This window comes from Ipomoea nil, unplaced genomic scaffold (assembly GCF_001879475.1).
Source record: "Ipomoea nil cultivar Tokyo-kokei standard unplaced genomic scaffold, Asagao_1.1 scaffold3169, whole genome shotgun sequence".
NCBI lineage: Eukaryota > Viridiplantae > Streptophyta > Magnoliopsida > Solanales > Convolvulaceae > Ipomoea > Ipomoea nil.
In genome coordinates this window covers 118613-143505 of record NW_017619597.1, presented here as the reverse complement: position 1 = coordinate 143505, position 24893 = coordinate 118613, and the positions used below count along the sequence as shown (strand labels likewise).

The 24893-nt window shown below is 33.1% G+C and overlaps 3 protein-coding genes across 4 annotated transcripts; all 3 read left to right on the top strand.

The window, feature by feature from the left end:
* The first annotated feature begins 8267 nt into the window (after nucleotides 1-8267).
* Nucleotides 8268-13299, top strand: LOC109167499 (homeobox-leucine zipper protein ROC8-like). Its single transcript, XM_019316521.1, has 9 exons — nucleotides 8268-8389; nucleotides 8975-9092; nucleotides 10020-10211; nucleotides 10300-10800; nucleotides 10901-10993; nucleotides 11262-11471; nucleotides 11607-11796; nucleotides 12374-12738; nucleotides 12812-13299. Exons 1-9 carry the CDS (start codon nucleotides 8268-8270, stop codon nucleotides 13187-13189), a joined length of 2169 nt encoding a protein of 722 aa, XP_019172066.1. The 3' UTR covers nucleotides 13190-13299.
* A 138-nt stretch (nucleotides 13300-13437) lies between these two features.
* Nucleotides 13438-14941, top strand: LOC109167477 (expansin-A13-like). Its single transcript, XM_019316483.1, has 2 exons — nucleotides 13438-14091; nucleotides 14381-14941. Exons 1-2 carry the CDS (start codon nucleotides 13574-13576, stop codon nucleotides 14688-14690), a joined length of 828 nt encoding a protein of 275 aa, XP_019172028.1. The 5' UTR covers nucleotides 13438-13573; the 3' UTR covers nucleotides 14691-14941.
* Nucleotides 14942-17631: 2690 nt separating this feature from the next.
* On the top strand, nucleotides 17632-24837 carry LOC109167473 (autophagy protein 5). 2 transcript variants are annotated; one of them, XM_019316476.1, is made up of 8 exons: nucleotides 17633-17939; nucleotides 18475-18599; nucleotides 19052-19118; nucleotides 19907-19996; nucleotides 22734-22821; nucleotides 23231-23374; nucleotides 24047-24175; nucleotides 24372-24837. In XM_019316476.1, the coding sequence occupies exons 1-8, from the start codon at nucleotides 17823-17825 to the stop codon at nucleotides 24713-24715; spliced, it is 1104 nt and encodes a 367-aa protein (XP_019172021.1). In that variant the 5' UTR covers nucleotides 17633-17822; the 3' UTR covers nucleotides 24716-24837. The 2 variants fall into 2 exon arrangements, with proteins under 2 accessions (XP_019172022.1, XP_019172021.1); XM_019316477.1 differs by lacking the exon at nucleotides 19907-19996 and having other exon boundaries at nucleotides 17632-17939.
* The last annotated feature ends 56 nt before the right edge of the window (nucleotides 24838-24893 follow it).

Genomic DNA, 24893 nt, shown 5'->3' with positions numbered 1-24893 from the left:
TAGTGAGTCACAATATAGTTTCAAATAGTAGAGGTGGTGGTTGGTGACAGTAAGTAGGCTATAGTAGGATTACGTAGATATAAATAATGATAGACGTATAATAGTTGATAAACTGAGTAATGTCAGGCCGGGGTATGAGTGGCCCTTAATGTTGGGAATTCAACATTTTGAGAAAAGTAAGTAATGATAATAATAAATGCAGTATGGTAGTGGACTAGTGGTATGATTAAATAAGAAGATATCGGTGAGTAGAAAAAAAATGATGAATCGTTGAATGTGATTGTGGTGATGGTGTCAGTATGACAGTAGGCGATGTTGATTCGAATTGGTAGATAATTAGTGGTGGATGGATGATTTAGTAGGTAGGTGGAGAAATATTGAACGTTCGTAATTAATAATGATCATAGTTATAAGTAAAGTTATGTGTACTTTTGTGTTTAATTTTTTTAAAAGTATTAAATAGTATTTCTTGATTTTTTTATTTTCTAATTTTTAAAAGGTTGTGTTTTTTTTTTCCAAATTTTTTTCATTTTATTTTTGATATTAATAACATACATATTGATTTTGATTAGAAAACCTTATGTTTAAACTCATTTAGGTACTTAAAATATAAATAAAAATAAATGAGTTTTGAGTGGAGCCATGCAACGAATATATTAGAAATTGTAATCCAATACAAAAAAACTAATGGTTGCTTGGCTATAAAGAATGATGGAATGAAGTGGCACACCGAGATAGTATTGAAAATGTTTAGGATAATGTTCCTTAGGTTGCTTAAAATGTTCATCATATTATTGTCTATGTTAGTTGGTGATAATACTAGCCATTTAAAATTCTCTCTTAATCTTCTGATGGCAAATGTTACAATTATGGATATGATTTTCTCCCAAAGGTTGAATTCTCAATTCGAAGGGTCCCGTCCCTACATTTCGACTGGACAGAGTATTTTGGGAGGATGTAAATCATGCTGACTCAATGACTCAATAGATATGGCCAAATGTCGGTGTGCACAAAGAATCTATTCACTTGACGAGGTTCGAACATTGATCTCTTCTTCCAAATACTGTTTACTGAACCAGTAAATTAAGTTCGTACGGACAATTATGTATAGAATTGACTTGTTGACTTGTTGTGATATGTGGTCAGAATATATGAATATTATTAATTATTAATATGATAGATTTGGAAGATAATTCTCATAATTCTTCATTTGCGAGAAACATTTGATGTGGATGTGTGTGATGACATTGGAGGGGGCGATGATATATTGGTCTGTTTGGTAGAGCTTATTTAGGAACTTATAAATTATTTTAAGCTACTAATAAGCTATAAGCTTTGTTTGGTAATGTTCGCAAAATAAGCTACTAGCTTAAAATAAGAGCTTATTTTGGAACGTTACCTTAGGTACTGTTTCAAAATAAGCTCATAGCTTCCTAACTTTTTTTTTTCATCTTTATTGTTATTATTTTAAAGAAATGACATAATTTACCATTCTTAATTAAAACCATTTTCTCTCTTCCTTTATCCGCAACTTTCACCGCAAATAATAATAATAATAATAATAATAATATTATTATTATTATTATTATTATTATTATTATTATTATTAGATTTGCAACAATATTCCTACTTCATTATGAGATGCTAGATCGTGATTATACTAATAGCTTTATTTCAAAATGTTATTTTTTTAAGATAAAATGTTAACTTTTAATATGTAAACAAACTAATTTAAATTTTATAAAAATGTCCTTTTTAGTCTTTTTACATTTATCAGCTTATCAAAAAGCTAATTTTACCAAACACTTTAATCATAACAGCTAGCTTAACAGATCTTCCGTTTTCAGCTTCGAGCTTATAGCTTTTCAGCTTTCAGCTCCTAGCTTATAACTTTTTAGCTAGGTTTGCCAAATAGAGCCATTGTATTTTCTGAATCACTATAAGATTTTTTATTATTATTATTTTTTTGTCAGACAAATAAGAAAAGGAAAATCCTCGTTGATTTGTTATGGGTTTGTACCTATTATCTTTGGTATTTTATCATTGACTTTGCAATAATTTTTTTTTAGAAGAATATATTAGAAATTGTAGATAAATGGTTAATAGTAAATTTATATTTGTATTTGCAAAGAAAAAAAAGTAAATTTATATTTTTATTACGTCATCATTAGTTCAGAAGTGTATATGTTTCGGATAAGAAAATTGAATATGTTGTTTCAAATGAACTATTTGTACTCTCAAATTATACTCCTCAACTGTTACTTGCTAAGAATGTCTGTGGCTGACATCTTTTGTATATGATTAGTTCTAGTTGCATTCCTTTTATGTAACACTGTTAGACTAGTTGTTGCAACAACCTGCTAACTACTTGCTATCTTCTTTCCCTTGTATGTTATTTAAAGTTGATTGTTTTACATCAATAATATCAGTTAAGTTCATAATCTATTATGGTATCAGAGCCTAATTTCTCCTAGTTTTTTTTTTTTTTTTTTTTTTCTCTCCTTCCCCTTCCAAATGGCTTCCGCTACTACAACCACAAATACAATAATCCAATTAAATATCCCAACACACTTCCCAATTAAACTCACGATCGTGAATTTTCCGGTGTGACGGCGTCAAATTCATGTCACACTTGTTGGGTTTAATCTCTTACAAATCTAGTTTAGATGTAAACAAATTTTTCTGTACCCATAAAATAAAAATGTCCTATCCATACTTACCACATCAGAAGATATAATTGATGAAGTAGAATTTGAGAGTATTCATATTAGAACTCTTATATATATTATGTGGCTCTGGGTAAAAGATTAGAAAAGTAAAGGGTAAGCTAAGGCACAAATGGCACAATAATTGATCCCATATTCAAAGATTTTAGTGGGTTGACATCATTGTAAATTAGAAGATTTTTTATATATGTATGGGCCCTTCGCAATTAAAGAAGAAACAAAATAATTGATGAATTGGACGAAAGAGTGACCATCCTATGATTCCTACTAGCTAATCTCTTCTGTTGTGGAAGTCAAATAATATTTATATCCAAACTGAATTACATTAATTTTTATATCTCTTTCTAGCCATATTCAATTTTAGGTGCACCTAGACTGTGGGATTTCACTTCTAGATGCCATTTAGTCGGTAGACTCAAACTCGACAGAGTCAATTTTTATTTTTAAATAAATTTTTGCTCAAAACGAAGTCGTTTTAAATGAAAAAATTTTCAATAATTATATTTTTGTAAATCAAACAGTAAAATTTAAATTCTCATTTTATTCCCAGTAATTCATTTCTCCTAGAATTGCAATTCCTTTCCCATGTAATTCTCTCCTTCCAACCAAACGCCCCGTAAATGTAGTATTTTTTTTTTTTTTTTTTATAAATTGAATGGTGTTTTGGATAAAGAATTTTCTTTTTCCAAAATGTCAACCCCCAGATGCTGCTAGAGGTTGGAGCAAAACATTGCTCCAAACTTTTGAATTACCAAATAACAATTTTGACTTTTGATCAAAATCAAAATGCCAAAAATAATGGATCCCTACATTTACCAAAAATAAAGCTATTGTGACTATAACCTAAAATGTAGTATATGTTCAAACATACTAACTCACAAAGAGTCAATATCCCCGCACTAGGGTTTGAACTTGAGACCTCTCATTTGAGGATCCACAGTTATGCCGCTCGACCACAAGACCTTTGGCAATCAACATTTAAGATAATTTGCAAAGAATTTTAAACTTTAAAAATCTATTCACCTCCTCCCCTCCTCCCTATCCCTACCCCTTTAGACTTTTACTTTACAATCGGGACCATCAATTATGCTACTAACGCTCTTGTGAGAGAAGCCATTTCTATGTCAGGTCATGGGGAATGACACTTATGCCCTTTGGCTTTTCTTATAAATGTAACCTTTGTTGATATTAATGGTTAATTATCTCTCTTTTAGGAAAAAAAAAAAAGAAGGTACAATTAAATCTATTTATATTCAAAGTGACTTTTACCAATCGTTGTACTCTGTACCACGGCGCGCATAGCACTGTGTGTCCCGCGCCTTCCAAAACGACGTCGTTTTGGTAAGTTATGTAGGGAATTGACGTGATTATGTGCATTTGTTTATAAATTATGTGTATTTGTTTATACAATTATATGTATTTGTTTATACAATTATGTACATTTTTTATACAATCATGTACATCTTTTTTATACAATTATGTACCTCCGATACAGGAAATTTATGTGTATTATGTTAAGAGTTGATGTTTATTATGTTAAAAGTTTATGTATATTATGTATTATGTTAGATGTTAGATTATATGTATTATCTTTTTAAAAAAAGTATGTGTATTTTGTTATACAATTCTGTGTACTCTAGTATACAATTATGTACATTTTTGAACATGAGATTTTTTTAAAAGAAAATTAACCGCCAACACAGGATAACGAAATTTCAATAAAAAAAAATTAAAACGATATCGTTTTGCATAAGGGCACACAATACAATGCACGCCCTGATGCAGGATATAAATTGCCGACTTTTACATATGATAAAATATTGGGTTATGGTCTGACCCAACCCAACAATATTGGTATATCAAATCCAACTTAATGGCCCATATCTGGTAGTCCAAGTTTGTTGTCATGTATTTCAAATGACATGCTCAAGCTTGACAAATTATGCTGTGGACTCGTGTCCACAATGCATTGTGGACACGAGTCCAAAACGATATTGTTTTAAGGGAAAACGTGGCCTTTTAGTTAAAAAAAAATTTTGATTTTGTCTCGCTGTTAACGACGTTATTTGTTTGTGGCATTATGAATGTACAATTATGGAATTATGAATGAACAGTTATGCAATTATGAATGTACAGTTATGGAATTATGAATGTAAGTTATGGAATTATGAACACAGAACTCTGACATTAGGAACTTACAATTATGAACATATAGTGATAAACTTATGAACATAGAGCTCTAAAATTGTGAACATAGAGTTTCGAAAATTATGAATTTACAGTTACGGAATTATGAATGTACAGTTATGCAATTATGAATGTACATTTATGCAATTATGAATGTACAGTTATGCAATTATGAACACAGAACTCTGACATTATGAACTTACAATTATGAATATATAGTGATAAAATTATGAACATATACTCCTATAACAAAGTGGTCTGATTTTATTTATTTATTTATTTTTAAAAAAAAAAAAAAGTGGAAGAGAATGGTGCCGTTGCATGCTGGACACCGGTCCATAGCATAACGATTGCTCAAGCTTGGAGTTGTCATCACCATATATGAGAGACGAGACTTCATCTCAGTTATGTTGAAACGAATTATTATCTACCATTCTAATAAGAGTCAATAATATTATGCTCTTAAATGAAACAAAAAAAAAAATGTCTGTAGTATTGTTTCTTAAAATGAATGGTTCATATTATTTTGTTTTTAACATTTTTTAATAATTTTTCTTATCTACCCTCTATTATATATATATATATATATATATATATATATATATATACTACGAATATGTTAAAATGTATTTAATAAATATATAATATAAAATTTAACATAAATTTTGGTCAAATAATTAGTCCAACTAAATACATAACATTAAAAGTTAAGCATCAAAGATTATAAATCAATAACTTTTAAAATCATTTGATTTTTATGCATTTAAAAAAAAAAACAAATTTAGGTTAAGTTTTTTTTTTTCATTTAATTAATCTTCTTCTAATTATTTAGATTAGAACAAAACTTAATATTTCAATTATATTTTTGCATTATTGGTATGACTTAGGTCGTTATAGTATTAGTATTTTTTGTATGTATTTTTATAATGGTACAATTGTACATTACTTTTACAAATATTATACTATTACTTTTTTTATCGGACGAAATTGTTCTTACATCATTGTCAAACCTGTGCAACCTAACTACAAATCTAAAACTTCCTACACCATAATCTCATTGCATGATGAATCCATCTATGCTACCACCAGTAACCCAATTGCACATGACACACTACCAATAAAAAAAAAAAAAAAAAAAAAAAAAAAAAAAAAAAAGAGGACATGTACTGAAGATGAAGACAATGACAATGCTACCCAAAAGAGAACTAAGAAGAATTAGAGAAATTTAAACCAAAAGTAGTTTTTATTCATACTATTGTTTTTAGACTAAATATTTAGACTAGCATTATTACAAAGTTGCAAACATTTATTTTAGTGATAATATAATCAACCTTTCATATATTATCTTGAATTTATATACTTTAAATTACCAATTTAAATAAACAAATTCAATATTTATTTACCTATGCATGAACATCCGATATAATATTGCATTGATATAGTTTAAAATACTTATTTAAAAATAATTATTAGGCATTATTCCATTCACGCAAAGCGCATTAAAGAACTAATTTTATTTAATAAACTCTTAATATTCCAGAAAAAAATACACATATAAATTGTATTTTTCATATTGTACTCGTATTTGAATCTTAATGTACGTTTGTAATGTTATGCCTTTGCTATAGAAATTTGTACTTGGATTATTTTCAATCACTAAAACAATAAAATTGGTGATTGTAAACAACTACTTTTATTAATTAAATATTAACAAATGTAATCCTGTTAATCCATTACATACAAAAAAAAAGTAATACACCACTGGTCCATTTGTAGGTTGACCATCAGTTATATTATGGATCGGAATTCACCTTGCAAGGTAGATCTAAGTTCAAAATACACAATTTATATACTGAATGTTTACAATTTGTATTGTGAATATTTAGTATATAAATTGTGAATATTTAGTAGATAAAATTGTAAACATTCAGTATGTAATTTGTGTATTTTTAGACATGAGCCCACAAAATAATTTGCATAAGTTGACTAAACCTGTCAACATTAATTGTAATTTATAAGAATGCAACCACACATTTCTATTTTTGTATAATGTATATAATTATTATTTATTTTTCTAAAAACAATAAGTATAAATTGTATTATCTTATATTATAATATAATCGACAAATGTGTTAATTATCACCAATATAATTACAAGAATTAAATGTAACTCTCACCTAGAAGGCGACTTTGGTGGAATAATATCAAGAGATAATATCTAAAATAGTTTATCGACTTATCGACTATGTCATAATTCTCAAAATAGTCATTGACTACCAATTCACTTAAAATAATTCATTAACTATGAAATTTTTTTATTCAATTTAATCCTCAGTGTAAATAACAAAAGATTAAAACGAGTAAATTTTTGTTATAGTCGAGGAATCATTTTGAGAGAATTAATAGTTGGGGATTAATTTGAAAATTACGATATAGTCAATGACCATTTTAAGTATCAATTATGATACCAAATTAAACTTTTAAAAGACATAATTATATAAGGTATAACATTATAAAAGAACAAATTAAATGCAAATTATCTAAAAATGAATATATTGCCTATATGGTTAAGGAAAATACTAATAAATTCCTAAAAGATCAGATATGAATAGATCTTGAATTTCCACTGCCTAATTAGGAAAGGAGAGTAATAATGCAAAGCTATGCCGCCAATGCGATTGCTTAATGCAATTAATTTTTTAAATAAAATATTTCGACAGAAATTATGAATTTGTATCTCTCCATCTAATTAAATAATTAATCATTATTAAGAATCTTGTAGTCCAATGCTATTAATTTTATTTGAAACTTTATATAAAAAGAAGAGTTAAGAGTTTAAGATTAATTAATTTGTTTATTAATTCATGTATTATTTTTGTAAGGAGTCGAGCTATATATTACGGAAGAAACTTTGACAACATCTGCTATTTCATGTACGATGTTTGAATCCGGAATTTAGAGATAGCTAACTTGTTCCATCCCGCTTGAATTATTATTATTTTGTCTATGAATCAAACCCGTGATTCTTCTTGATATCCCGCATTTTATTTACAATAATCTCCAACTGTTACACACCAACTATGATTACCAAAAAAACATGAAGCCAATTACTATAAATCTTTACCAAATGATCCCATGAAATCCACAGATCAAAATTCATTTAAGAAGCCTGCATCCTTGGTGAAATATGACTTATATACACTGAATTCTATTTTCTTCTATCCCCTGGCCTTATTGTTGTTACGTTGTTTATACTCTTTTGTAACATCATATCATTATATTCTCTCTGATAATTAAAGAAAAGATCATAGTTTTGCTTTGCTTGATTGAATTGGTATCCTTTGAGTGAAAGAGATGGATTCTGGGTACAGAGGAAATGGATCTGGAGATGATAATGATCAGGATAGTTCCAGCTCTAGAAGAGGCAAGAAGCATTATCATCGCCATACGTCCCAACAAATTCAGCAACTCGAAGGGTATGATTTTACTCTTATTCTGGTCTTTTTGCAAAAAATTGACTGATAGATGTACGAGTTTAATCGAACATAAGTTCTTATATGTTTACACATATTTGTTCATTTTACTCTCATTTTTGTTGTTGTTTTCAGTCATTCATGTAAACATGTCGAGATAGAAGTTGAATCGAACATAAGTCTCTTGCTTACACACATATCTATTCATTCTGCTCTAGAATTATTTGAAATTGATAGCAAATTGGTTAAATTTGACAAAAAAATGATTAATTACGAGAAAAATATTCAGACCTTTAGGGGCATTGTGCCATTATTGATTTTAAGATTAGGGGTTGGATCAAGTCCTGACTAACTAATTAAAATTAATGTCCAGTATGCTTGCGTTGTATGGTCTTTGTCTACATAGGTTTTTGTTTGATTTATTGAGATGAGTGCTTGTTATTAACTGTAATTAATTAATATAAAAAAAATTATAGCAATCTATTAATCTAATTTGATATGATTAATTTCACATTTACTGGTTTTGATGATTTTGTGTTAGTTAATTAATTCTTAAAAAATATGATTAATTGGCTGATATGAATGAAGGTTTTTCAAGGATTGCCCACATCCAGATGAGAACCAGCGACGACAACTGAGTAGGGAACTAGGATTGGAGCCTAAGCAGATCAAATTTTGGTTCCAAAACAAAAGGACACAAACAAAGGTATATATCATACTTGTCTCTACTAAATATTTAAGAGTAAATATCAATTTTGGTCCTACAAGTATTAATATAAAATGACAATTTTAGTTCACATGTTTAATCTCTATCAATTTTTATCCACAACTATTGTTTTAGTACCAATTTTTATCTACGATTATTATTTTACTGCCAAAATTCATCACGACTGTCACCCCTCCGTTTAAACCATGCCGAAATCTAAATTTTAAAGGTATTTTCATCCTTTTCAACTTAAGATCCTAATTTGAGTATGAATAAAGGGTTTAAGCCCTAAAATCGAACCCAATTCGTAGTTCTCATCATCATCCTACCTTAATTTGAGAAGGGGAACTGCGAATTGGGATTGGTCTTAGGGATTAAATCCATTTATTCATGCTCAAATTGGTATCTTAATTTGAAAATGACGAAAATATCCTTAATAATTTCTTATTTCGACATGTCTTAAATGAAGGAGTGACCGACGTGATGAATTTTGGCACTAAAACAATAGTCGTGGATAAAAATTGGTAGGAATTAAACATATGGACCAAAACTGTCATTTTACTAATACTCATGGGACCAAAATTAATATTTGCGCTTTTATGTATTACTCATTTTATCCCGATTTGGTTGTCACATTTACTTTTTACACACTTTTTAGGAAACTAAAATAAATATTGCTTTACCCAATTATACCTCTCACTTTTCTCACTTTTGAAAATATAATACAAAGAATGCAAAACTTATAACCCTAAATTGGGAAATATAGATTATAGAATGATGATGATGTTGAATTTTGGAGACAATATTTTGAGACAAACTAAGAAAGAAAGTAAGAGCGGTAAAACAGGACCCGCCCGTTAACACTTATAAATTCATGTTTTCTTTTTAAAAAAATGGAAATTCAATATATGTTTGAATATAATGCAGGCTCAGGGTGAGAGGGCAGATAACAGTGCACTTCGAACAGAAAATGAAAGAATTCACTGTGAGAATCTGGCGATGAGGGAGGCGCTGAAGAACGTCGTCTGCCTAAACTGCGACGGTCCTGGTCTCGGAGAAGAAGAGAGAAAACGCGGTCTGCAAATTCTGAGAATGGAGAATGCACAGCTCAAGGAAGAGGTTCTTCAATTCAATTCATTTTCTTTTCAACACTTTGATTGAGAATCTTTTGTTTTTAGTTTTTGATTTGGAAGTTTAATGTTTTTAGCACGAGAGATTATCAGCAATGATTTCCAATCTGATGGGAAGATCCATGGTGGTGGCGCCACCTTGTAGTGGAGTTTTGCATGAAGAAAGCAACTACCTGCTGGCCGGAGGGTTATTAGGCGGCGACGGCTCATCACCTCCCGTTGATCAGATGGAGAACGTCCACCGGAATATTATTCCTCGGAATAATAACAATAATCCGGCGGTGGTTTCATCGCAGCCGTTGACGCTGGGTGGAGGAGTGCAAGAGATGGAGAAAAGCGTGATGATTGAAACAATGGCGGCCGCCATGGAAGAGGTTATTGAGCTTCTGCAAGCGGATGAACCCCTGTGGATACGAACCCCCGAAGAGGGGCGATTAGTTCTCCATCGCGAAACCTACGACAGAGTTTTCCCCAAGGTGAATTACCTGAGAAGCGTCAGTACTAGGACGGAATCATCCAAGGATTCCGGCGTTGTCGCCGCCAACCCGGCTGAACTCATCGACATGTGTCTTGATCCAGTTAAGTTCGTTACTTATCTTATTCCGACCTCTTTCCGTCCATCTTCAGAGCTCATTTTCAACTGGAAACTGTATTTTGAAGTTTAATTTGATTGTGTAGAGTAAATGGATGGATTCCTTCCCAACAATTGTGGCAACGGCTAGGGTCATTGAAGTTCTTGATTCTGGAATGCTAGGAGGCTCCTTACAATTGGTAAATTAAATATATCACTGCCGGAAATTATGGAATTTCCGACCACCTGAAAGTGATCTTAAATTAAGTCCAAAGTCATTTTTGGTATACGGAAAAAACTTTTGTTGCTATTTCCGACCACTTTTTGCTTTCGACTTAATTTATGATCACTTTCAGGTGGTCGGAAATTGCATAACTTCTTCTATTTCAAATTATTCTTCCCCAGTGACCAACTGAGTTGTTTATGCCAGCTTCTGTTTCAAATTATAAAACTATGCTGCTGTGACAGATGTATGAGAAAATGCACATTCTATCACCGATGGTGGCGCCTCGAGACTTCATTTTCTTACGTTATTGCCGACAACTGGATTCAAGCGCATGGTTAATGGTTCATGTTTCATATGATTGCTTCAAAGAGAACGAGGGTTTTGCTCCATCTTACTCCTGGAGGCTTCCCTCTGGATGCTTGATTCAAGATCTGCATAATGGCAAATCCAAGGTTCCTTCTGCATCTATATATATATATATATATATATATATATATATATATATATATATATATATATATATATATATATATTTTGGGAACACATAATGGTGATCTGATTTGATATATATATAAATGTTTTTGTAGGTTACATGGATTGAACATGTTCAAGTGGATGATAAAGCACAAACTCATCGCCTGTATAGAGATTTAATCTGCGGCAGTCAAGCCTATGGAGCGAACCGATGGATCGTTACACTTCAAAGAATGTGTGAACGTTATGCATTCTCCATGGGATTAAGGGGTGCACCTACCGCTAAACATGAACTTGAAGGAGGTATATATGTTGAGCATATAATAATATAATGTATAGATCATATGTGTAATATTAGGGGACCAATCCAGCTAAATCGGTCAGACAGTGAATTGACTTAGTAATCAGAAGGTTATAAGTGACCACAGAGGTGGCAGACCATAATTGTAGGAGGCACTTTAAGTCCGTACCATACTCAGACTAATCTCCGTTCGCACCTGGTAAGCCCAATTAAGGGGCAAAGTGTTGATCATATTGATTTTTTCATACCAGAGGGGATTCAAACTCTGGACCTTTTAAGGGACAAGAGTGCAGTGCTACTCATGTCAACTAAGCTGGTTATGGGGAGTAACCTATTTGCCTGCTTGGTAGTTATGGCGGCCAGACTATTGACTTAGTCATTGGAAGGATACAAGTTATTGGAAGTAACTTATTGACCTTCTTGATTTGAGACAGTCAATCAACTATGAATAATTTAGACTAATTTACGTGTCAACTAAGGTCACAATACCCGACACAGTGATTTATCTGTGCTTACCCTCAAATAGTGACACTAAAAATTTTGAATTGTTTGGTGGTGGACTGGTGGGCATGCATGCAGTGATTAATGAGCCTCAAGGAAGGAGGAGCGTGATGCAGTTATCACAGAGGATGGTGAAGAGCTTCTGCGAGGTACTGAACATGGGTGAAAGAGTAGATTTCCCTCAATCGTCGGAGATGAACAATAGCGGCGTCAGGATTTCGATTCGCAAAAGCGCCGGCGAAACAGCCCAATCTGCAGACGCATTGATCGTCTGCGCTGCTTCGTCTCTCTGGCTTCCTCTTCCCTTGGACCATCTCTTCAATTTCTTCAGAGATGATCAGTTAAGAGCTCACTGGGACGTTCTTTCTAATGGCTACCCCGTCACCGAGGTCGCCCGCATCCCTACCGGAAATCATCCCGGAAACTGTGTCTCCATTATTCAGGTAGATCACAATCTTTGTGTTTTTTAGTTGAGATGGAGCACATTCTTCAATTTTTACTAACATAAATTTGCAGCCTTATGTTTCGAAAGAAAGCAGCATGCTGATGCTGCAAGAGAACTGCGTTAACTCGTTGGAAGGTCATGTGGTGTACGCTCCGATGGACCTCCCGGTCATCACCGCCACCATGAACGGCGATGATCCGATCAAATTTCCGATGCTCCCGTCGGGGTTTGTGATCAGCGGCGACGGTCGTCTGGAAAAGAGAAGCTCAACGTCGAGCAGTAAAAAGGGACAAGGTGGGTCCCTGTTGACCGTGGCGTTCCAGATATTGATAAGCAACGGCTCTCTCTCAAAGCAGGTCAACATGGACTGCGTGGCCACCGTGCACGCCCTCATTAGCTCCACCGTTCAGAAGATCAAAACCGCTTTGGATTGCTCCGATTTGGAATGATTTAGTGTTTTTCTTCATAATTCATATTCTCTGCATTTCTTCAGATTGTTCTCTGTTTCAGACTAAATCGAATATCATATTATCATACTTTCCTTTGAATATTTGAATTTGAATTCAATGATTGGGCCCTGCTGGAGCCCTAGGGTTTGGTTTAATGTACCCCACAACCGCGTGATTTGCTTACTTTTTAACTGTTCTAGGCTACAAAAGTAGTAACAATCATCATCAATCCGTTTGCTTTTCTGAAACGACTCCATTTTCATCGGCTTCTGCGAAAAGCAAACCGGTTATAGCTTCTAGGCTTCTCCCATTGACCGCAGCACCATAGCAGAGTTGCAGAGAACTGAGGTTGAAGATAACCACTCTCACCTATAGATACTGCTAATGCTAGCTTCGAGTATGCCGGATAGTACTGTACTTTTATTACTGTATCTCCTTGCGTTAACACTCTTTTCTAAGACGTCGTTGGTTTTTTCCCACGACGGCTGGTCGCCGACCTCCTCCGCGGCGGCGGCGTCCTTGCAATCGGAGTGGCGGCCGGCGCGCGCCACCTACTACGCCCCTGCGGATCCCCGGGACGCGGTGGGCGGGGCCTGCGGGTATGGGGATTTGGAGCAGAGCGGGTACGGGAAGGCCACGGCGGGGCTGAGCACGGTTCTGTTCGAGAGGGGTCAGATCTGCGGCGCGTGCTTCGAGGTCAGGTGCGTGGAGGATCTCCGGTGGTGCATTCCCGGCACTTCCATCATTGTAACCGCTACCAATTTCTGCGCTCCCAACTACGGCTTCGAGCCCGACGGCGGCGGCCACTGTAACCCTCCCAATGCCCATTTCGTGCTCCCCATTGAAGCCTTCGAGAAAATTGCCATCTGGAAAGCTTCCAATATGCCCATTCAGTATCGCAGGTTCGTTTTCCGTCGTTTCAATTTACTATTGTTCTAATGTTCTTACTGTATTTCTGCAATCACTCTGTTATTAGCTTTGATGAACTAGATGCATGCTTGGATGTCATTAATGGCTTTTGTAACACCAGTATATAACCATTAATGTTCAATCCAACTATCAGTTTAAGTTTTTAGTTGAGTTAGAACACATGCTTCAATTGTATCTATGCAGTAATATATGTTATTCTCATGTCACAAACCTTTTTGGACAGAATGTAAATCATATAAGTTTTTTGTTGATTTCAAACAGAATAAAGTGCAGGAAGGAAGGAGGAGTGAGGTTCACTGTTAGTGGTGCAGGGATATTTATCTCAGTGCTAATCAGAAATGTTGCCGGAACTGGCGATATAATTGCAGTGAAAATTAAGGGTTCAAGAACAGGATGGCTTCCAATGGGTAGGAATTGGGGCCAAAATTGGCACATAAATGCAAACTTGAGGAGTCAACCATTATCGTTCGAGATAACTAGCAGCGATCGTGTGACCCTGACATCTTACAATGTTGCTCCCAAGAACTGGAATTATGGGCAGACCTTTGAAGGCAAACAGTTTGAAGCTTAGAAGTGAAGCCTCATCCTAGAATTGCATCAAACAATTGGTCTTTTGAGGAAAATTTTGTTTGCTCTTTAATTTGGTAGAGCCCAGAAAAAAGGAGAGTTAATGTAATTAGAGAAACTTCATCATTGGGCGTAGTTTATGTTGATTGTAGTTGATTCACAATGTATCTCAAGTCTTGATTAGCCAAAAATTGTATGCATCTCTTGTTTCTGATGTGATTTCTTATCCCTAAGTAAATAGTACGAGTAATTATTATAGATTATGGAACTACAGTTATCATACATAGATATTACCATTATTTTCCCGCAAGTAAAATACATGAACAACAAGCAAATGCTAATCTAACAAAATAGGGAAAAGTGTCAAATTGGCCCCCTAAGTTGACCGGATAGTGCAATTGGTTTCCCTAATTAAAAAAAACTCCATTGAAATCCCCTAAACCTGTAAAATTGTTCAATTAAGTCCAAGGTGACTTGTTTAACAGGTTAAATCTTCACATTGTTGACACTGTGAGCATATAGTCATTAATGTGCAATTCAACTATCAGCTTAAGCTTTTAGTTGAGATGGAGCACATGCTTCAATTGACACGTGTCACTTTAAATTTTTTTTTTTGGTTTTTTTTTAAATGATTTATTTATTTATTAAAATATATATTACATATAAAAAAATAAATTAAAATTTAAAAAAAAAAAACAAAAACAAAGCTGTTTTTTATTTTTGAAAACGCACAAAGTTGATTAAGTGGCTGTGTTTTATTTATTTATTTATTTTATTTTTTATATATATAATATATATTTTAATAAATAAATAAATCATTAAAAAAAACAAAAAACAAAAAAATATATTTTAAAATGACATGTGTCAACCATGTGAAGATTTAACCTGTTAAACAAGTCACTTTGGACTTAATTAAACAATTTAACAGGTTTAGGGGATCTGAATGGACATTTTTTTAGTTAGGGGACTCAATTGCACTATCCGATCGACTTAGGAAGCCAATTTGACACTTTTTCCAACAAAATAAAGCAACTTTTGCAGCTTAACACCAAGAGACACAGCTCAAAGACTAGGAGGTCAACAATATCTATGTACTTTCGAAGGTTTGGAAAATTCATGAGTCATCATTTTATCATATATGAGAAGCAAAAGAAATTTTATTGATTTTAAAAGTACAAAATTTGGAGTAACATTAAAAACTCATTTCCTAATAAAAGGATTTCATTTCATTATTCATTCTCAGTCTAATAATTTTCATTCCACCATACTACCAAATATGCAAAATACTTTCACCAAAACTCATTACCATTACGACATTATCAAATATTTGATATTCTTTCTGATTCTGATTTCGATTCTCATATGCGAATCAAACACACCATTTGCTTCTTTTAAGTTCATGACAATAGGTAAATAACTTAACCCTTTATTTTTATCAAAATACAGTCTATAAATGCATAGGATAATAAATTAGCTTAAAAAATATAAAACTCTAGTTATATATAAATAAATACATATAAAAATATAATATGATATATACACGAGTATGGAGCCAGACGCGTCGTCCTTGAGTGCGATTCAAAAAACCTGTTGGACAGTCTTCGTAATGGCGAAGGGTGGAGGGACATGTCAAACAACATCCTCTGCATGTGCCACCGAGAAGCAGCAGTTTTCTCCGAGGTGAGGTACGTTCACATATACAGAGAGCAGAATAGACTTGCGGACAGGCTAGCTCACAAGGCGGCGGCGCATCAAGGCGGAATCGTCATTCTTGATAGACCGCCGCGCGAGATGGAGGAGTTGATCGAGTTAGACCGGATCGGAGCGTCGTCAATTAGACGGGTCTCTCACTTGTGATTGTTTGTTTCTCTGAGTTTTTTGACGGGTATCCCCCTCTCAACAGAAGAAAAAAGGTATCAAATACATAAATTTTCCTACAAACATACCATTCATCATCATTTTACATACCTGGACTTGATTATCAACTAGCTAAATTTATACTATTAGTATTTAAGAGGGTCGAAACCTGATATCATCCAACATTTTTTTTAATATTGATATATAATATAATATCTAAAAATTAATGTTTTGTGTACTGTATTGTATAATTAGTTAATTTAGACATGCTTTTCTGTCCAAATATTGTTTGAGCTTACTATGTGTTATTGTCATTAACTATTTTGTGTACTGTATTGTATAATTAGTTAATTTAGAGATGCTTTTCTGTCCAAATATTGTTTGAGCTTACTATGTGTTATTGTCATTAACTACTTCATACTACTTGATTTTTATTTCTTATTTTTTTTTTAAAAAAATTTAATGGGAGGCCCGCCAGCCAGCCCGCATGGGGGCGGGCTTGAGCTGTGTGTTTCCAAGCCGCGGTTGGACGGGCTGGCCCGCACCCTACTTGGGGCCATTAAAATCGGGAGCGTTATGCTTTGGACCTGTGTTCACCATGTGCATGTGGACACGCTGTACATTCATAATTTCTATATTGTAGATTCATAATTTTTATACGGTAGATTCATAATTTCTATACTGCACATTCATACTTTCTGTACTGTAGATTCATAATTTCTATACTACACATTCATAATTTATGTATTATAGATTCATAATTTTTATAATGTAGATTCATAATTTCTATACTGCACATTCATAATTTATATACTGTAGATTCATAATTTGATAACTATGTGTTCATAATTTGATAACTATACAGTTTAGAAATTATAAATCTACATTACCGAAATTATGAATTTACAGTACAGAAATTATGAATGTGCAATATAAAAATTATGAATCTACATTATAAATTTTATGAATTTACAATTTAAAAATTATGAATTTACAATATAAAAATTATGAATGTATAGTATATCCACCGTGCACATATTGGACACGGTTCCATAGCATAATTTGCCTTAAAACCGGAACTAAAGTTTAGTCGAAAGAGAAAGAAAGACGGCCCATTATTCAATCGATCTTCTCTTCCACCTCACGAAACCTTTGATCTCCGAAGCAAAGGAAAGAGAAAAGACAGAGAGAGTTTGGGGAATCTTTCGAGTCTTTGAGTCTTGAGCATTGTGCCTGGCGCTAATTGTTGCTCAGTTTTAAGGCTTTTAGCTCATAAACAATGGAAATCAGTAAAGGCACAGAAGCACAGAAGTATGTTTGGGAAGGAGCAATTCCACTACAGATTCATCTTCACGAATCCGAAGTCACCACTCTCCCTCTGCCTCCCCCTGCTCTCGTAATCCCCTCTCTCTCCCTCTCTATCTGTGTGTGTTTGCCGCTTATTGATTGTCACCGTTGATTGATTGATGTTTTAGTATACATATATATACACAATTAGTATGGATATGAGTGTTGCAGATATCTCTTGTGGACTTTTGTTTTCATTGAAGAGTTTAGCGAGAGTATTGGTAGCTTCAATGTAGCGACTAGCGAGTATGCTATAATTGGCCACAGAAATCAAGCAAGACTTGTAGCATGACCCACATTGGATTTATTGTTGCTACATGGATCTTACCTTATTACAGAGCTTGTTCTTCTGAACTTACTAGAATTTCAATTTATTTATTTGCAATTCTGCATAAATTTTTTACTTAAAATAGGGCATTAGAGAAATTCATTCAATTAATGATTTGTTGTTAATGATGCCAATAACTTTGATCAGCAGACTTGTGTTTGAGTGGGCTGAAACTGATGTATAGCTATTGAACTTTGATATTTTTTTTTTTAATAGCAGTTTAGCTTAGATTGATTTCATGTTTTATCTGTTTCAGATTCTAGCTCCTCGAATAGGGTATCTGCCTCTGTTAGCCCCACAAGTTAAACCTTTCTTCAGTGGTACACTTCCCCCGGGTGTGGACACTATTTGGTTTGAGTACAAAGGACTTCCTCTGAAATGGTATTCTATCCTCACAAGAAACTGTATCTACTTAGCTTCTTATTTTAAGCATGTTAATTGTAATAAATTGGTGAATAGCAAATCTTGTTTCATGAACATATGGAATATGAATTTCAGTAGCATGAAGACTTCAGAGTTTTAGGTGTGTAACAAGAACTCTTTAATATTTTATAAGAATTCATTTCTAGTTACCTATAGAAGTGATTTTGATTAAAGTTGTTACTATATCCATGTTTAGATCAATGTATCTATATTATACAGTGATGTGTTGTACTCTAGCTTAAGTAGCCAGTTGGGTTTGACACTGCTCATCTTCACCGTGGCCTCAGCCCTCACCTCCCAAAACCTTTTTTTTATGTTTTATTATTATTATTATTTTTGAAGTAGCACTTTGCCATTCCTCTAATAAGGATTGCTATTTGCTGGGTTGATTAATTGGGTCATGTGTGCAGGTATATACCTATTGGGGTACTCTTTGATCTTCTGTGTGCAGAACCAGAAAGACCATGGAATCTAACGGTATTTTCTTGGGGTTGATTTATTGACTTTGCTATTTTCTTGAAATTATGAGAAACCTGAAAACCTCAATACTGTGTTTACTATTAAGATTTTTATACATCATCTAATGCTCATTTTGAATAGCCAGAATAGGAATTTGTAATTCAGGTTGTACAGTGCAAATTCAGCATAAAAGAAATTGTGGTGAATAATTTTATTTCATTTTATTGATGAAGTATCATTCCTTTTGCAGTACTCAATGCATACTTGTTAATCTATTATGGATTAAAGCATTGTATTTTTTAATGTTGGAGTTGCTTAAAAAACAGCAAGGAATTTATCTCGGCAAGCAGCATGATAAAATTAGTTGGCGGACATGACACTGAGTGTGTGTGGATTCTAGGGTTTTAATCAAGTTGAGTGGAATTTATTGTTCAAAAATCATGCTTTTGAAGAAATTCCTTTCTTTGAAATGGATCAATTGTACAAGGAAATATTCTTTAATGGCCATTCACAGATTATCAAGTTGGTCTCTGCTATACCATTCTCAGGAGTATCACATCATGGCAAGATATATTCTGCTTTTTGTTGTTGAAACTAACCTTTACCCCCTTTCTGTCAAGAAGTTTATCTTTAAACTAGTTCTAATTGTTTTATGTAGTATTCATTAAAAATAAGTATGTTTTCTATGTAGAAAGTTAGTTTTGTCTTTTCATTTATTTATTTATATTTATATATATATTTTTATTCCCATGCTCTCTGCAATTCTTCTATTATTGATGATGACACTCTTCCACAACTTCCTGAAGGTACATTTTAGAGGATACCCTGGAAATATTTTAACCCCATGTGAAGCTGAAGATAGCGTGAAATGGAGTTTTATCAATTCTTTAAAAGAGGTTAGGTATAGTTTGCTTTTGTACATCAACTTTCTTTATGGTCTGACACTACTAAGTCTTTTTTTAGTGGATTTCATATGGGGTAATAAATAAAATGGCTGCTTGTTTTTGCTACTGGTAATTTGGAGTTACAATAGTTAATAATGGCATAATATAATTCTCTTGCATTTTAAGAACAGGAATCATGAATTCGTCACTACTTTACTGAGCAGTGGGAGTGTTCCATTGCTCCAAATTCTCTCGTAGCAGTGTTTGGATACCTAGTGTTTGGGGTGGTTACTGCTTCAACTACTATAGTTCAAATTCCCATTGTACCCAACCCAAGGGGGTTGGGGCATTTGGAGCTTTTGGGATATTTATACCCTTACCAATTTATTAAAGTTATTTGTATACTAATGTAAATGTCTTTAATGGTCGTTTACCATTATCATTTCAAACTCACCACCACAGCTCTATATGCTCCAAACTCAATCCCTCCTAAATGAAGCTTTAAATGACAGTTGTTTCTCCCTTTCTGGCTTAAGTAGCCTTTATAGCAAGCTGTTTTATCCTATCTTTCATATTTCCTTTATCGCACAATTTCTTAACAATAGAATTGTCAAATAGACATGAAACTATGAAGTTACTAACTTTGATAGGGAAATCTATAAAGTTCCTCTCTAGTCTCTAATATACATCTTTATTCCCAACATTTGATATACGAATTGGGACTTTGGTACAAGCTTGTTAATAGCAATCAGGCGATGTGATCAAAGCTTCCTTGCTCCTCTTTGGCAAAGTTCTGAAGTATACATAAAAGTGACCACTTCTGTCTCTTTTTCCCTGAAGCATAAGAAGCAAGAGCACACCTAATTTTGTGGCATGAAGTCAACTAGTCAATGGAACAAAAATTAGGGGTCCGTTTACTAACAGAAAACTGTTTTCTGTTTTCTATTTTCTAATTTTTCAGTTTTCATTCTTTGTTTTTCATTTTTTGTTTTCTGTTTAGAAAACTTGTTTACTAATAGAAAACTGTTCTCGGTTTTCTGTTTTCTAATTTTTCAGTTTTTACTTAAAATTTAGTTTAGATAATTTTAGTATTTTTTGAGCTAATATTTAAAATATTTTTTTTGGATATATTCATTGACATGTATATGAATATATAACTTTTACTTTGAATTCTAATATATGTTAGATTTCAATATTCGATATCTGGACCCAACTTGTATTATGATGTAACATAATTAAAAATATTTGAACTAATAATCTATTGAGTTCAATCAAAATCTAAAACATTATATAGAGTTTAATTCTTAATTTTGATAATGTAAATAATATCTAACTTTAAAGTGTAAGCAAATAAATTATGTTTAAATAAGTAAAGTAAGTAAAAAAGATAGAAGATAGTGATAAGTAAAATAAGATGATAATGAATGTAATCATAGTAATGTGATTATAGTGACATAACTAAATAGATGATAGATGATTCTGTTTTTCATTTTGGAAACAGTTTTTAAGTGTGTTCCAGTTTTCCAGACATTTCCAGAAATTATTTTCAGTGTTCAAAATGGAAAACTGTATTAGTAAACATGTTTTCTGTTTTCTATTTTCTAGTTTCTGGAAATTTTCAGAAATTTCCAGTTAGTAAACGGTCCCTAGGGTTTTAATAGAATTTACTGGTACAACCTTTCATTCTTGCAAGTTTCTCATTCTTTCATCTCGCTGAAGCAATTGTAGCAGCTCTGGCACCGGGATATCCTTTCTGGTTTTCTTCTTCATCTTCATCTATTTATTTTGGAATTTAACACTCTTTCCTCAGATATCTAAATTGATTGTCTTTTCTCTCTCTTCTTCAGTTCTTCTCCTTGTCCAATTATTTGTCTCGGCTTTTTTTTTTTTTTTTCGGTCGAGGCCATATAAAAGTCTCTCTTACCAGTCAAAAGCGAGTTAACTGAGAGTCAATGACTGTTGTTCTCTTAGAATAGAAGTTTCTGTGGACAGAGAGTTCTAGAAATGTAATATTTTTATTTAGCAGGAACTCTCTATCCACAGTTGACAGAGTTCCAGAATTGTAATTTTTTAAATTTAATTATAACACAACTAATTAATTTATTCAAAATTTCAAATAATTCAACATCTTGAAATGTTTTTATTTAATTAAAACATAACTAATCAATTGATTCAAATCAACTCCTTGGGAGGACATTGAATATGTATGCTTGACAAGGAATTGGATATAAAGAGTGAAAATAACATTTTTTTTTTATCATTTTAATTGCAGTATGCTATTACAGAAATTATACTGCAAATCATTACAGTTGTTTGAAATCATAAAATTTCATTTTTGCCACTTCATGTTGCTTTGCATGAAAAAGTGACGTTTCTCTTTAAAGCAAAGCAAGGCTTCATTGCTTTGATTTTCGCTTTAAAAACTTTGCTTTGGTGTGTGATTCTCTTTGAAAGGTAATGGAAGTTTGAGCTGTAGAGATCCTTAGTTAACATGAGCTGGTAAGATGATCTGGAGAGTGAAGAGGATGTAGCATCAAGTTTGGTAGTCTAAAATATTTACACATTCAGAAGTCATTTCATTTTTTCTCTAAAATATTTACACATTCAGAAGTCATTGCATTTTTTCTTCATTTGTACTGATATGCTTCTTATTATTTTATTGATCACTCGTTACTCAATGTCTCTTACTGCTGTTGCGAAAGATTTGGGTTTTTATTTGTCCATCCCTTACCTTAGTTTCGCTGTGCAGGCAGCATACATTATCAATGGGAACTGCAAAAACATCATGAATATGTCTCAATCTGATCAATCAGAACTTTGGCGTTCTGTTGTAAACCGTATGTGTATCCAAATAATACTTGCTACTTCTATCCTCTATTTCTTCTATTCTTTAGATTTTTGTTCCATATTATAACTTGCAATTTCTATAAAGTATGCTTTCAAAAAATTTTGTTGTGGCAATCTAAGTGAGGATTGAGAAAGTTCCCCTTTGATTGCTTAGTTACATTTACAAAGAATATGTTATGAGCTACCAGCAACAATAATGTGTTTGTGTTATATGTTGACATAAATCTAGACTTCTGATCACTAGGTGTACAATATATTCTCGAAACTTAATTTCTATATTATTCTTAAATCTATAATCTATTATCAATTTAACTGTTAAACCACTGTTCGTATTTTCCAAAAGTTGGTGCTTTCTATGCCTATGTGCATCAATTTAACTATTAAATACAACTGCTCCAGGTAATTTGGAAGCTTATCTCCGAGTTTCTTCTAAGCTTAAGCTGGGTATATATGGAGATGATTTTTCAATAAAGTTGGATTCTTCCAAGTCTCGACAGAGCAGTAGTGATGGAGATGCTCCTAGTCCTGGAGCAGTAAAAACAGGTGAGAGAAATTCACAAGGCTATCTGTTTGGAAGAATGAATTTTTGCATTCTTCTTTTGTTACCCTTTAAATAGATTAGTTCATGTCATATCTCTTTTTTGCCTTTAAGAATGTACAATGACTTGTATTTATTAGGAAAGGGATAATAGGGTTTAAATATAGACTTGTACTATTTATATTTGACAAAACAGAAACATAATTGTTATTCTTATATTCAATGATTGTTGGAAAAGATGGTAAATGTTGATGAAAACATGAAATTTTAGATATATTTATAATGTACCTGTTGAAGACTGAGCTTGCAATTGACTGTTAAATCATGGTTTCAGAATTTTGTAAACCAGAGGTCATGGTGATAGATATATATAACCTTGAGCTTTTACTTTCATTGTTGCTGGGGATTTTTCCCTGAATGTTCTCCTGAAAAACATTTGGTAAGAGTAGACAAGCAGTTGCTCCCCCCTCCTACTTTTCTGTTAATAAATATCAGCAATAACTTAAGAAAAACAACTAGGGAAAATTCAGCCTTTCAAGGCTATATGTTCATTCCAATAGTGAAGTCTGGAATGACATTTAAAGTTCTGGTTTTTATAGCTCTACTTGTAAATGTGCTGTGGTTTTGCCTGCCAAGTTTTTTGTTATATTTGTATTGTTTTGTGCTGTGCATGTCAGGTAGAATTCCTGTTCGGTTGTATGTTCGGAGCTCTACTGGGGATTTTGATTATGTAGAAGATGCACCTGTGGTTGAAAGTTGGGACAAGATCTCTTACATTAATCGACCCATTGAGATTCAAGAAGATGGTTAGTAGAAATGTTATTCAGTGATTGCATTTGGTATGTATTGCCAGTTTGAATGATTAGGGCATAACCTTAATGGCCTAACCAGTAAAATAACCTATTAAGGTAGAAATTTAATGAGCAGCTCCACAAGTGATCCTGCATTTTCATGCACGAAATGTAAATGCCCACACATTAGGAGTCTACTTATGTACTGCAGGCAAATTATTCACCTTGGGCGATGCAGTAAAATCACTCCTACCCGAGTGTTTTGTGGATAATTCTCCAAACACCAACACCCGTAGAGCAGAAGAAGAGGATGAGAAAAGATCACCTTCAGAAGAGACGAACACCACAAGTGGGCAGGACAAGGGAGAAGCATCGAACGAGGCTGTGGAGCCATGCTCCTCCTTATCAGATGGTGCAGAAATCAAAGTAGTTCGCATCCAGGGAATCGAACCCAAGCTGGAAATCCCTTTTGCTTGGGTGGTGAAGAATTTGATGAACCCAGAATACTTTCTTCATATTTGTGTATACATCAAAACATCAGAACCTAATGTGTAGCATTCACGTGATTTCGAATATTCTTTCAGTTCAATTGCTGTATAGAACACTACAGGTGTACAGGATAGAGTGCCCAACATTGTTCTTTAATTGTTAATGTTATCATATGGTTACTTTCTACATTGAGTGTGAAATGGTTGAAATATGTGTTGGTGTGAAACATTGAGTTCAAAATTGC

What these genes read in the sequence shown, in the direction of transcription:
- LOC109167499 (XM_019316521.1), top strand. Translation starts at nt 8,268, where the DNA reads ATGGATTCTGGGTACAGAGGAAATGGATCTGGAGATGATAATGATCAG. An exon ending in TCGACATGTGTCTTGATCCA is followed by an intron (nt 10,801 to 10,900) that starts GTTAAGTTCGTT and finishes TTGATTGTGTAG; the next exon opens with AGTAAATGGATGGATTCCTT. An exon ending in ACTGTGTCTCCATTATTCAG is followed by an intron (nt 12,739 to 12,811) that starts GTAGATCACAAT and finishes ATAAATTTGCAG; the next exon opens with CCTTATGTTTCGAAAGAAAG.
- LOC109167477 (XM_019316483.1), top strand. Translation starts at nt 13,574, where the DNA reads ATGCTAGCTTCGAGTATGCCGGATAGTACTGTACTTTTATTACTGTAT. An exon ending in ATGCCCATTCAGTATCGCAG is followed by an intron (nt 14,092 to 14,380) that starts GTTCGTTTTCCG and finishes GATTTCAAACAG; the next exon opens with AATAAAGTGCAGGAAGGAAG.
- LOC109167473 (XM_019316476.1), top strand. Translation starts at nt 17,823, where the DNA reads ATGGAAATCAGTAAAGGCACAGAAGCACAGAAGTATGTTTGGGAAGGA. An exon ending in AAAGACCATGGAATCTAACG is followed by an intron (nt 19,119 to 19,906) that starts GTATTTTCTTGG and finishes AACTTCCTGAAG; the next exon opens with GTACATTTTAGAGGATACCC. An exon ending in CATTGAGATTCAAGAAGATG is followed by an intron (nt 24,176 to 24,371) that starts GTTAGTAGAAAT and finishes TATGTACTGCAG; the next exon opens with GCAAATTATTCACCTTGGGC.